General features: G+C 41.8%; 1 protein-coding gene across 1 annotated transcript; it reads right to left on the bottom strand.

The window, feature by feature from the left end:
* Positions 1-728: 728 nt before the first annotated feature.
* Positions 729-14,022, bottom strand: pgfb (placental growth factor b). Its single transcript, XM_029493464.1, has 7 exons — positions 13,897-14,022; positions 4,627-4,663; positions 3,272-3,468; positions 3,088-3,167; positions 2,183-2,212; positions 2,022-2,084; positions 729-1,928 (listed from the first exon to the last, which is right to left on the bottom strand). The coding sequence occupies exons 1-7, from the start codon at positions 13,957-13,959 to the stop codon at positions 1,907-1,909; spliced, it is 492 nt and encodes a 163-aa protein (XP_029349324.1). The 5' UTR covers positions 13,960-14,022; the 3' UTR covers positions 729-1,906.
* Between the last annotated feature and the right edge of the window lie 235 nt (positions 14,023-14,257).

Here is a 14,257-nt window from a genome sequence, read left to right as displayed (position 1 = left end):
AATATCTGTTCTGTGACTGACTCCTGCTGGATAGGAAGCAAAAAACAGAAATTCAAACTCCAGTTTCCTTTCCTTTCCTGATCCCTTAAAGTGGAGCTGTGTGGATATTAATCAGCTGTTTTAGCACCATATTTAGTCTTCCAGAGACTATGGACTAGACCAGACCCCCCCAGAGACTGGATCCCTCCACAGACCGGACTCCCCTCAGACTCCAGACAGCATTGGTCATGTTACTGCTGTAACCACGTGATTAATGAACGAAAGACCCAAAGAGCCGTAGTTATGAGGGAATGAGAACGAATCATTCTACACTGAGAATATGCAGCAGAAAGACTCGTTCGTGATCGAATCTGGGCGTGTGGCGCACGTGGGCAGACCAGGGAAGAAAGAACGAGATGACTTGTGACTGTTAAGGTAATTTCAAAATGAACGAATCGTTCACAAACGGCACATCACTAGTAGCATCAATGTAACTTCAAGCTAATTGACGAAATCCTTGTTTTTCTTTTCATCCTGATTGTAAATGCATTTTTATGAAACAAATATTGATGTAGTCGAAGATTGTTCATGACAAAGTGAAAAGTGTCGAAGACATTATCGGTATTTGCTGTCACAAGTTTTTTCTGTGTGGTAAATCAATTAAATCACACAAGACAAGCTGACAACCATAAGAATTTAATTACAAAATAAATATTTAAATGAACCAAAATCCTAAAACAGTAGAGATGTTACTTTTTAGAATTTCATAGAGATTGTCTTTTGAGTCTTACATGGAGGGAAATTCAAAGGACTTCAGCTGGCTCCTTCCTGTACTGTACTGTTTATGTATCTGTAATAACCTTGCAACCACATAATAACAAAATAGGAATAACTGTAATCATTATTCTGTGTAGACATCAATATCAAATGGTGGCCGCTTGAATGTATTGTCATGTCCACCTGGCAGCCTACTGCAGGCTTTCTGGTGTGCTTCATAATAAACTGTTTTCACATGGCTGAGGTTTCTTTATTTATCAAGCAGCTAGTATTTTATCCACGACACACAAGTAATAAAAGTTGATTTCAAAGAACAATTTGTATACTTCACAATTTGATATATTTATTTATACACAATCCTCTCTGGACATCATTAGTAAATAAACTTTTTTGATAAATATTGTTAGTAATTCGGTGTGAATTGGCAGTAAAACACTTCCAATTGCTGTCTGATCACATGGCACTGAGGAGATAGAGTAGAGTAGGGTTATTACCTGATAGACGAATGCATACAAGATGGTGTGATTGACTGGGCTTGTCTGATCCTATTTGGTTATTTGATGGAGAAAATATTATCATATACAGCAGTTTTCAGCAGTGGTTCCATAAACCACTAGAGGGAGACATATGATTACCGCATGTTCTGAGCATCTGCACACCCAGTCCTACATATGCTGGTATGACAAGTCAAGATGTCTTTAATAATGTTTGAAAAAGATTGACAAACTTTTTAGAGCTTGCTGGTCAAAATATAAAAGCTGTATCAATAAATATAGATTCTACACATAACCACTTTTAAATACCAAAGAATTCCACAAATGAAAATAACTGATACAGTAATAACTAGTGTAAAGGAAAAGGCATCAGTCTGTTTGATTCTACATTGCACTGGCTCCCAGGGATATCCATTGTATCAAGTGTGTCACAGCAGTGTTTCCACCAATTAAAAAACACACCTCCTGTTGAACCTTGTCAATACAAACGCTCTGCCTGTCAGCAGGAGGGCAAATCAGCAAAACACCCCAGCCTTTTGAGTCTTTGGCTGCAGATGCAGCATTGATGGATTAGTGGAAGAGACTCGTGATGCCGCCACTGGGCTGGAAATAAATAATGAGCCACACTGCAGCAGGGGGTTGGGTCACCACTGTAGTTACCTGCGAGGGATCTGGCACCTAAAGGACAAAAGAAAGCGAAATACATTTTGAATTGGACAGTTTGACAGCTTGAGGGTATTTGAGTTCTTCCTCTCAACACTGCGCCATCACCTGTCGCATTCTTTCACTTTCTGTCGTTCCTTTCGCTTCCTTCCTCTTCCTCGTTGCCTTTTCCTGCAACAAGAACAAAGTCACCAGTAAGCCTCTGTTAACTGAAAAAGTATTTTAAAAAATGTAAAACTAGTGTTACAAGAGTAGATTCATGTTCTTACCTTTCAACCTTCACAACAGGTGTCTTCACTCTGAGGGACAAATGTTTTGACAAATTAAAAAGATTATCCAGGGCTAATATTATTTGAGTCATTGTAAATATTTGCTAACTCTCTCTCCTGGAAATGACATTTATACACTCCTAATATGGGCAGCAGGGCAGAAGGTTGCTATTGCCCCACAGCAAGATGGTTTTGAGTTCCATTTCACTTTGCATGTTTACCCTGTTTCCTCCAACAGTCCTAACATATGCACATTAAGGTTAACGGGTGACTCTTAATTGCCTGTGAGTGTGAATGGTTGTCTTTCTCTTTATGTCCCTATATGTCAGCCCTGTGATGGACTGGTGACCTGTCCAGAATGACTCTGGATTGGCTCCAGCGAACCCAAAGACCCTGAAGGATAAGCAGTTGAAAACTAACACTCCTGATTTGTTTCACTAGTCTTTTGAAGGAGGGTGTGGTGGAAGGAGACTGGAGTCTGTGTGGTTAGAGTCAGTCAACAAAGGCCATTTTTGTAATGTTAGAAAAAGCTAGCGGCTTTCGTTAGGTGCTAATGAGGTAAACGTGTTTTATTTCAGGCTTAAGGTTGCCACTGACTTTTTCAGTATTTGTCCAGAACCAAGCTCTTTCTGTTTTGTGGCCCGAAATTAACCATAAAGAACCACGTTGCATGTCAGCTGCTATGATGTTGTAGGGAAAAAAGTGTGTGCTGTCAGTTTTGGTGTTTACATTTTGCAGCATGGTAGATAAATGCAATGATCATCTTTTCCTCATCGTGAATATAAAAAATAAACTTAGTGGTAATACTTAGCTGCTGCAAATCAGTCGCATACAAATGTCGTTTCCAAAGATAGTAATTGTATACTTAGGATTATTACAACACAAATTATGACTTCTTTTCTTACCTACATTCACATGTCCGATGCTCCACAAATGTCATCTCAACATATTCCTGACCCGGCTCTGATGGCCTGATTTTCAAAAGCTGAGAAGTAAAAGGTAAGCTCATCAACAGAAGCAAATAAAGTAGGTACATTAATGGATCACACTAATTTATCATGATTGTATTGAACAGGGCCATTATTTTACCTGCATGGTGACATTTGTGGTCTGGGTGGGATGGCACTCCATGTTCTCATCGCCACAACACCCTGCACACCTCACCAGCGGCACGCAGGAGGGGCTGTAGATGTGCTCCACCTCTGTCGGATACTCCTGCACCACCTCCACAAGCTTCTCAATGGTGCGGCAGAAGCTGCGACCCCACACTTCTTGAAACATCAATACTGTGAATGAAAATCCGATGTTGAGTATGGGCCACTTTGGAATTACAAACCAATCAACTTGTCAGGTCAGTGTAGGTGGTGAGTGGAGTATGGGCAAAGGAACACAAGATTTATCTAACAGCAGTATTACTATCTGGAAACCTGTAAGTCTTGCTATATTACTGTCACAGCACAGACTGCAGTGGGATTGCAGAATTGAGACCAGTATATGGTGACGCTTAATAAGAAGTGTCAAAAAAAAAAAAGCACTTCCACAGCTCCTCCTACGCTGGTGTACACAAACAGTATCACTAATTACCTCAATAACCCAGTGATGCGATGCTCATACCATTTACACAGAAACCTTAAACCAGTAGCGATATGCCACTGTGTATCCGGTTATCATTTTGAAGCAAAATATTTGTATAATGTAGAGTACAGTTTCCTGTGGGAGTATATGTGTGAAAGTGTCCCAGTTGCACAGTCTGTATGGGAGGAACAGGGATGACTACAGTCAAACAAACACAGAGGGAAGAGAAAACAAACACTGGAAACATGGCCATGAACACAACCCTGCTGGAGCTACCCCGCAGGCACCTCCGGGACTGCAGTGACCCCTGGGGTCACCGAATGGAGCCTGACACTGCAACAGCTGTTTATGAAAGCAGACAGGCTGGGAGGAGATGGCTGGGGAAGCATCTCCGTAAAGGAGAAGAGGCCATGAACTGTAATGTTGTACAGCTCAAGAGGCCAGTTACTGTTCTATGAGCTGACTGCTTCTCCTCCTAATCCAGTCCAGCTTCAAGTTCCACAAATCTCAAGGATCAAATTTAACTCTCTTTTCTAGCCAAAGAGAATATGAGGAGAAGATAAGCAGTTGAGTAATTTCTGCTTGTGCAGACATGTCCTGCTATTCTTTAAAACCAAAAACCCACATACATGATATACAAGCATTACAAAATGTGATTTATCAACAGTTCTGATGCCAGAATAGGTGAGTATACATCTGTTTGAAGGGACTCTGTCAGGACTGGCATCCATCAGACAAACGCACAGTCGAAACAGAGCCTTAAGACAACAGCTTGAGATTCTTTTTGCAATCGTCATCTTTTATTATCATGCTGTGAAATGTTTTTTTATTTACCCAATTTTGAAAATGAAACAAGCACAAATCCCTACCTTCAGTTGTACTGTTTATGCTTGCTGCAGGTAGACTCTGCAAAACACACAAAACATCCAAATGAAGTGGCTGAAAATAAAACAAATATGAACACAAACATACAAATGAAAGCAGAAGAAAAGCAACATGTTCACACATTGCATACCCTCGTTCCTTCACCCACAATTTTCAAACTTGAAAATAAGATACATACAAAATTTCCTGTATATGAAGACATCAGTCAGCATTTTTTTTGACTCCAGTGGTAACAACTGGTAGAAAGGTAAGTAAAAAAAAAAAAAAAAAAAAGGATCATCCACTCTTTTTCCACTGTACACTTTACTTTTTACTCTGCTGGAAAAGTCTTTGTGACAATCAGCATATTCATTCTCTCATATATATCACACTCGCCTGTGTGCCCAACTGTTTAGGTTCAAAATCTGTTTCCTGTGGTGTAAGATTCAGCTCTATTTATTTTCCCATTGATGGTTTCCTCCTCTGTCTTAATTTTTTCCCATCATCTCATGATAAACAGACTGCATTTCTCATTCGCCTGGGAAAATACAAAACCTCTAGTTGACTCCATCTCAGGAAGGGAAAACTACATTTTAATAAAATACCCTCCGGCAGACGGTGCAGGGCAGGCGGCAGACAACCTGTCGAGCTTTTGCAGCCCCTCCTCATCACTAGTGTTACTGTAGCACTCACACACATGCAAAGATATTTTTACTGTAACTGTGTAAGTTCTTATGATACATTGAACTTGAAGTGTTGAGCCAAAACTCACAGACAAGGACTTTCCCAGATGATGGAAATTAGAATTCACATTTTACACCATCTGTCCATTCCTAAATTGAATCCATTTCCTGTTATGAACCAAAATTAGTTTGAGCATGAGGATAGTATCTGTCAGCACAGTGCCATACTCGGACATTTTTTCTTTTTTATCCAAACAATGTGATTAAAGAGGAATGTCCTGCTTTGATGATGATGATGCATTCACGCTGACACAAACATTTCCATTTCAGAGTAACAGAGAAGCAACTGTCACCGAGATAAGTGTCAGGCAGGTCTGCATGTTTGGGGCCGATCTGTCGTCTCCGCAGCAGAACATAGTGTATGACAGATTTCATATCAATAGATACACAAGGGCTTCCAGTCAACCACTTGGGTTCAGTCCTCCCTGTTCAAGAGGAACTGTTGAGACAGATCCCCCCCTTTTTTTTTTTTTTCAAAGTGGCTGGTCATCTGGCCAAAGAGAACAGCTGCTGCTCCGTCAGCACAGTTTTTCTAGAGTGGCGTTCACTGAACTGTGCTGGTTTCACAGCAGCACCACAGGATGTAAGCTGCACTTGCAGAATATTCTTCATGCACAGCGTGGATTAGCCACAGTTCACTTTAAGTTATTGTTAAAAGTCACTTCCACTCTCTGGGGCATCGATTCATTTTTTTTTTTTACATCCTCTGCAGCAACACCAGCCTGATAAAAAAATAAATCCTTTTCTAGTGTTAATTGGCATATGATGTTCTCTCTCGCTTCATGTCCATGGCTGTTCATGAGACTGCTCCACATCACAAGAGCTTTTTGGCTCTGGCCTCAGTTACCATTGAGAATGTGGTGAGATTTTCTGACCTTGGTCATGGGTTAATCATCGACATGGCGAGGAAGCATCTTTGGCAACCTCCTGTGGTTTGGAACAGCAGAATGAGCTGGCCAGAAGAAGCTGCCAGAATATAACAGGCTGTATGGAGATTGTCACGTAGTCATTCCTTCCACCTTGTGCATTTGCAATAAAAACTCTGTGATTAATAGTGTCAGTTCTTGGGGAGCAGGGAGAATGACTTTGCATTAATATTTGTCTAAACTTGTCGAATAAGCCTCAGGGGCAGACTCACGCTCAGAGTTGTCCATCAGGGTTTCACTTTACACTGATGGTTTCACTTAATATTGCTTTGACCTATTTATATTTATTGTCTTCATTATGGACCTGTAAAAACATTTGTAGCTAACTGTGATTAAGTTCCAAGCAAATAAACATCACTTGACCTAGTCCTGGAAAAGGAAATGCCTTCACTCAGAACAATCTGTATTACATGCACGATATGTAGGGTGTGGAGAAGAGATCAGTTCCATCAGGACATCAGGATTGAATTATAGTACAAAAATGCAAGGTATCTAGCTACGAACAGATGATTACACCAAGACAGCTAAAAGCATCTGCGGAGGGAAGTAACACAACTGTAGAAAAAAGTATGAAGTATCATGCTCCTGAACTCCTGGTCTATCACATCCAACAACATGCAGTTTCTTGGCCTTCCAAAAGTTTGCTAAAGTTCTCTCAACTCACTGCTGTGCTCATGAAACCAGTTTGGGATAACTTTTGCTTTGGGACATAGTGCGTTATGCTGTTGGAAGTTGGTAAATGATGGCCATAAAGAGATTCTCATGGTCAGCAGCAATAATCAAGATAGGTTTTCGCATTCAAATCATGATTTATTAGTATTGGGGACTGTAAAGTAGCAGAAATCCGGATTCATGAGTCTTTTTACTGTCCAGTTTTGGTGAGTTTGTGCCCACCACAGCATCAGGTTTCTGTTTTTGGCTGACAGAAGTGGAACCTGACGGGCTGTTTTCTGGTGTTTTTTATCTGCCTCAAAGCTCAACGTGTTGCATATTATGAAACACTTTTCTGCTAACAGCCGTGAAGAGTGCTTATATAAGTTCCTGTAGCATTTCTGTCAGCTCCAACCAGCCTGGCCATTCTCCTCTGACCTCTGTTATCAACATGTTTCCACGCACAGAGCTGTTGCTCACTGGATGGTTTCTTTTTTTTTTTTTCAGTGCCATTTTAAGATGTACAAGCTTTCTCTATCATATATTATCCAAAATGGCAATCCCTATCCCTAAAAACCTAATTTCCATCCTATCTTCCCAGGCCCCCTACGAGAAAATTATTAAATGAGCAAAAATTTGAAGCTTTACTGTCTATGTTGCTGCTGACCAAATTGGTTTGTACAGGGAGGGGCAACAAGTTGCACATCAAAACATCCGTTGAATTTGCAGCAGAAGTGAAACTGTATCATTATGGGTCATCATGGTTGATTGCGAAGCTGCAAAGTCTTCCATGTTTCTGAAGTTTCCAGCATAAGCTTGTAAGCTTCTGGCTAAGAGTTCGCTACATCTTGTGGGTCACATCAGAGGACCTGTTGTGTCCCTGGGCTCCCGCTGTCAGGCCACAGAGGCCCTGGGCCTCATTACTCTCCACTCCCACACAGCTGAACTGCGTCATCTTTAACCTCTTTGCTTAACTCCATCTGTCAGAGGAAGGGCAGTGTGCGTAGGGAGCAAAAATAAAACATGATGGGGACCCAAAATAATGGTCATAAAAGGTTCTTCAACTTCATGGGGTCAAGCAGAGGGAGAGGAGGGTTGATGGGCAATTCAACAACAGGTACCATGGTCAGTTGCCGCGAAGCACTAGATACGAGTAAAGTACCGCAAATCTAGTGCAGATAGCTTTCCTTTACCGTTTACCCAAAATAGACAGAACTCCTCCTGCATGACTGGATGATGCAAAGCTAGACCAATTCATCAAGGTTTCTGTTCTCCTTTCGATTGCAAAACAATGACTGTCAGCCATGAATGAGTTATTTCCAATAAGTGAGGGAAGTTGAAGACTTCTTTGACTCATGATGAAAAATGTACTTCACTGAGCAATAGCAATAGCAATAGATTTTTAGGAATATCCAGACTGATGCCAGAACAACAGAATGGAGATTTCATATGTGCTACTTCGCAGATGATGAGAGGCATGCTGGGTCACACCTCCTGTGGTTAACAGTGCCAACAGATTTGAATAATGAAAGAGAGCCAAGGCTCTGAGAAGTGTTAGTGTCTGTAACAGTAATTTTAATGGCTGGGATTAACCACCAGTCAGGACACTTTGGCTAAAATACACTGTATAAGAGCTTGGTATTTGGTGCAGTTAGGTGACCTTTGGCAACTGGAGTGGCTAAATGTGTGGAATCCTTCAAAATAACAGTGAAAATCTTAACCCACAAACACTTTATTATCAGTATAATCAGTATAGTACACTGTGTATGAACAAATTTAAAGCTACTGTGGCTTTAGTGGTGTAGTTTAGGCACCTTTGGGTTCAAGTACGTGCTTGAGCAACTAATAAATTGTGTGCAAAAGTGAGCTGAGTATTTATTGGAAAACCCCTCTCTTCAATTCTTCTTGACTGATGATCCCAGCTACAGGGCACAGTGCCATTATTTACAAAGTTCGAATTTAACCTTATTCGGTAATGGAGTGGATACACGGCCTTCAGATGAGATGTAAGCTTTTGGTCCTTGAGCTGATTTTGGTGATTGTCTAAATTCTTTGTGGAAGTAGAGCAAGAAAAGTTGGACCTGTCTATAACTCAGGCCAGTGAAAAACCTGCCTCTCCAACTCAATAAAAAACACAATACGTAGCCTGGGCTGAAAAGACAGCAGCTCAGTTTTGACTCGTGCTAAACTCTGTACAGAAGACCACACAGCACAGAGAGCACTGGTGCAGACAGGATGGATATCAACACAGAGACAGCTAGATGAGTCTGCCCGCCGATCTCCCTCATCCATTCTTTATGGAGAGCCAGATTCCCCATCATCAACACCATGACCACGGCATTAATCCCCAGGCCTCTCACGGGGCCTGCAGGTCACTGTATCTATTCTCTGCTGCTACAAAAAAAAAACCTGGTTTCTGTTTTGTATACACAAGAGGGCTAAAACTGCAAATGACAGCGGTGCCATTACAGGTCTGACAGTAACCAGCCGACCCAACCGGTCTCTAGGGTGGTCAGGTCAGGGCTTGTGATCACACAGCTCCGTCATAACACCAGCAAACTTCAACAGATATGCACTAGTTGTGCCACAAAAATTCCTCATCTAAGTAATTTAGAGAATGAAATCCTGAGTTGTGAATATGTAGAATAAAGTCTTAGCAGGTTTCAACTACTTCCTGGAGTCTACAAGACCGTCTGGCATCATGGTGACAACAAGACTGCAGGAATTTAATGGGCCTGGATAAGAAATACTTAGCCATATAAACTGTTATAAATGAGAATGTGTCCTTTTTATACCTCTCAGATCTTTCGTAGTGATTAGAGGGGAGCTTTCCCCCGTTTACAGTCTTTATGAAAACATATGCTAACCCCCTTCTGCTTATCTAATGCACAGACATGTATCAATTTCCCCATTGGCCTCTCAGTAGAACAGTGAATAAACATATTTCCCAAATTGTGAACATAAAACAGAGTAATTTTTTATCACGATAAAGATAATCTCTTCAATAGAACAATTTTTTCCTTGACAGTCAGTCTGGTTACAAACTACCAAGTTTTCTGGAAGCAGTAAAAAAAACAGAGGAGAGGTAAAGGTCCATATAAATGTTGATTTAGATAAACACCATTTCCTCTGTATAAGTCCATTAATACACGCACAACTGTTCCCCGAAAGACACACAGTAACACACAACCTCTGAATAAACTGTGCACTCATCCACAAACATACATGCGCGCACAACACAGGTCTTGAGATAAGGCTGACCGGTGGTAATTGTGGTCTCTATTACAGTAAACGCTGTTCTCCCTGTGTAAACCACAGTAAATTACATCCAGATGGGAGATTAAAGCTTGCTGAGTAGACGGCTGCCCCAAGCAATGCTGCTCCTCCTCCTTTTCCTCCAGAGGAGGAAGGAGAAATCCATATTTCCTGATGGAGATTGAGACTCTCCCCTGGGCAGGAACATTACAACTAGAGAGAAGCTAGAGAGAAGACTGATCTATCAGTAAGTCTTTACCATTGTATCGTCTAATGCAGACATCTGAGCTTGGAAGAGGACCAAGTATGTGAGAGGTAGAGACACAGCCAGGAGGTGGAGCTTGTCTTTTTGATGATCGATGGCATTTGATACCTTGAGCTGCATCCTAACAAAAGCTCAAACCCACACCTGGTGTTTTCTGGTGATTTAAGAACCCCCCCCCCACACACACACACACACACTTATGTAATTGTATTGGAACAACTGGAAATGAGATATCCCACCAGCTACACTTACAGCCTAACATGTACAAGACACACACTGTGAGCGCAAACACCCACACGTGTGCTATGCAGATGGTCAGGCACAGGCACAAGTTCTGCTTTGCTGCTGCTGATGTAAAGGAAACACCTGTTTAATGTCACATCCTCACAAATATGGATGCAAGAGAACAAGGGAAGGGTTTTTTTTTTTTGTTTTGTTTTTTTTGCATTTTTAATTTTGGGTTTTGTTAAAGGATTGCCATAGAAGTGAAATTTCAAGAGTGATTTCCTGTATCAAATTTCTGTGGTGTTAATTGAAGAAAGTGCGTATTTTAAAAGACACCAACAAAGAATTTTCTAATCTCATACCAAAGAAGCTTACAACTCTTATCCTTCACTGATTTTCTCCATATAATGAGAATTAGTTTTGAAAGGATTTGAGCTGATTTCTGAGTAGTGCAGCATCTCCCACACTGACTTGTTTCTCTGTGGGAACACGGTCTAACATGAGTCAGGTTTGGCTCTGTTGATGCATGATTTCACCTGCATTTTCAATAGACACAATCACAAAAAAGTAAGAGAGGCATTTTGTGTCAAACATTCCAGTGGTTTAGATATAAGGTGGGGGAATTTATGAAATGGGCAGGAGGCAACAGGCACCGCTATTGGCAAGGCTACAGAGCGCAGAGCAGACAGGATCCGGCAGTGATAATCACACTGCTGTGGCTGAAACACAGACCACAGAGTCATAGGCATGCACGACATTCACAGGAAGTGCCAGTAACAAATCAAACAGGAAAATAGAGTATCAAGGAATGCGAGGAAAATAACCAGTGGATGGCAGTTGTGTCATTTTATCCAGCAGACAGTTCGGGTGATCGGGTGACCACGAGGCCACCATTGTTCAGATGGGAAAGCCAGGTGCTTCCACCCACAACCAAAGGGGCCATACTGTAAATGGGACCACTGGAGCTTCACAAGGAAGAATCATAATCGCACATATTGACACTTAAATCGCAATCACGTTTATAATAGTGATACAAGGTGCAATGTTGTTAACTTGCACATAGATTGTAATTTTCACAATGCAACAACTACTGTTATACTGTAGCTCGCAAATGACTCCCACCTCACATAGGACATGCAGTTAGCTCTGTGGTACTGTAAATCATTTGTCATAAAAGAGAATAATTAAGTAATTCAATTTAACCCCACCTTCATAGCTGACATGAATGAGTGTTTGAGCCATGAGGCTGCTGACGGCAGGGCCAGTTGTAACAGTGATGAACGATCATCAGTATCAATTAGTGGCACACATTCAGAATCCCAAAGGAAGACATTTATGACTAGATTCCCCCACACACATAGCCAGTGTTTGCTCCTTTCCACTTTAGTATCCCGGTCTGACAGTTTACTGTGTCCGCTGGCAGGACAGCGGCCTACCAGAACAGTCTCATTTTGTCGGTATAAGCAAAAAAAGAGCTGTGACTGTGAGTGCCACCTGTTTGCTTTAAAAGTGAAATATTTAGTTCCTCCTTCAGTGCTAAACATCCCAAAGTCTTGTTTGCAGTTAAGCAGTAAAATAGAACAATAATTTCTTATTCAGGTGATCTTTCAACAAATTGCTTATTCATGCTAACTGAAAGGTTAAAGAATGATCCACATTTCAGCATTAGCAAGCTGAGCTCCTCATAGCACATCTGCATGATGGAGTGGACACTGAATCTCTGAAATGAGCCACCTACATCTCCTGTCAGTCTTCGTGGCGGCGGGGGGCCATTTAGCCTTCTACGTGTTAAGGGCCCTGGATTTTGTCACTCCTGTTTTGACTAAGCAGTCCATGAGCTGATTATGAGGATTAGTGGAGATGTGGTGATCCCATGCCTCTCCCACTCACCCTCAACTCAGCAACAGCTGCAAAGTCTCTAGTTAGACAATCTGGGGGGATATGGAGCTTTTTCCAACCTTGAGTGCTGGACTGAATCCCCGTATAACACTTTCATTCGCAGACTGTGGCCTGGCAAAAGTTAAACTGCTGCAGCATTAAGTTTTAGTTCAACAGGCAGCAGCAGTGTGTCATGGGTGACAGTGACAGTCAACCGGAATGACAGAAATGACCTGGAGTTGCATTAAACATGAGAGCCATCAGAAACAGCTGCCAACCCTTCACCACCTTGGGTGGAAATCAGACACTAAATGGGAGCTTGAGAGTGAGTTGGCACAAGTCCGGATGTCCAGCGCACATCCTCTCTCGAGTGTCTCTACGGCACAACACAGAGTCTTTGAGAAAGGCTTCACTCCAGTTTCAGCTTTGTCCTGTTCGGCCATATTTTCATTAAAAGCCTAAAGGCAAAGGCTGACATCAGAGAACAGACCAGCTTTGTACTAATCCACTGTTGCCTGATAGTGATATGACTCCTCTGAAATTTAGTTTCAATAGTTTTACACACACACACACACACACACACACACACACACTAGTAATTCATCCGCACTCTCCTATTAGTTTACTGTTCAATGTTTCCTGACTGAGATATGCTGAGACAGAAGGGCAGGAGGCAACCCCCCCCCAAACACCCCAAACCAAAAAAAAAAAAAAAAAAAAAAAAAAGCCTAAACCTTCTCCTTTTTCATTCTTTCTTTTCCTCTTTGTTTTTCTTAAACCTGTTTTGCAAACATCTTTTCACCATTATAATAGACTTTATTTATGGAGGACATATGTTACCAAGTGCTTAACAAAGACTCCATTAGAGTTGAATCAATTAAATCAATACTTTTCCAGATGCAGACATGTCATCTGTTATAAATATTATTGAGACATTGCTCATTAAATATGAACAATTTCATTCAAAATAGAAATCATAGCATTCCTTTGATGGAATTCTACAGAGACAAAGAAAAAAAAAAACCCTCATAATTCAAGAGTGAATGTAATCCATGTCTGCGAAGCTCGCCTTTAAAGTACGATGCAGCTGTAATTATGAGCTTAGTAAGCTTGGCCAAATAAAACAGTGAGTCATTCCGCATCATGCGCTCCAGAGGGAGAGTGATGCAGTTTGTCACGTTCCGTCTTATGAATGAAGTGAGCAGGGTGGCGCTCAGCTGGTGGCACTTCATCACACAGTTTCACCATAAACCATGAACATCTTTGACTTTCACCACGCTGTTACTTATTACCGATCCTCCCTCCTTCTCTCTGTGCGGGTGTCAGACCTACCTGTGCAGGTGAGAGCAGCAGGTAAAGCGCCACCGCAGCCGTGATGACAAAACCGAGTTTCATTTCCAACCGAGACTTCTCCAGGCAGAGACAGAGAGAGGAGGGGGTGTGTGGGGGGTGGGGGTGGGGGGGTGGGGGTGAGGGGCGTGTGATGGCCGGGTGGGCTGGGGGGTGGCTGGCTGCTCCCGATGCTCACAATAACACAATCCAACAAAAGAGTCTCCAAATGCTCATAAAGGAAAAGAAGAGATGCTGACTGAGAATTTCCAAGTCATCTGCTCCAGATTGGGTTGAAAGCAGAGAATGAGTGAAGTCACGTAGCTCCTGTTCCGCGTGTAACCTGATGAAGTAGACTGTGCTT

The sequence above is a fragment of the Echeneis naucrates genome, chromosome 22, assembly GCF_900963305.1.
Source record: "Echeneis naucrates chromosome 22, fEcheNa1.1, whole genome shotgun sequence".
Classification (NCBI taxonomy): Eukaryota; Metazoa; Chordata; class Actinopteri; order Carangiformes; family Echeneidae; genus Echeneis; species Echeneis naucrates.
Note: the sequence above shows the minus strand (reverse complement) of the source record. Positions and strands in the feature narration are given on the sequence as shown.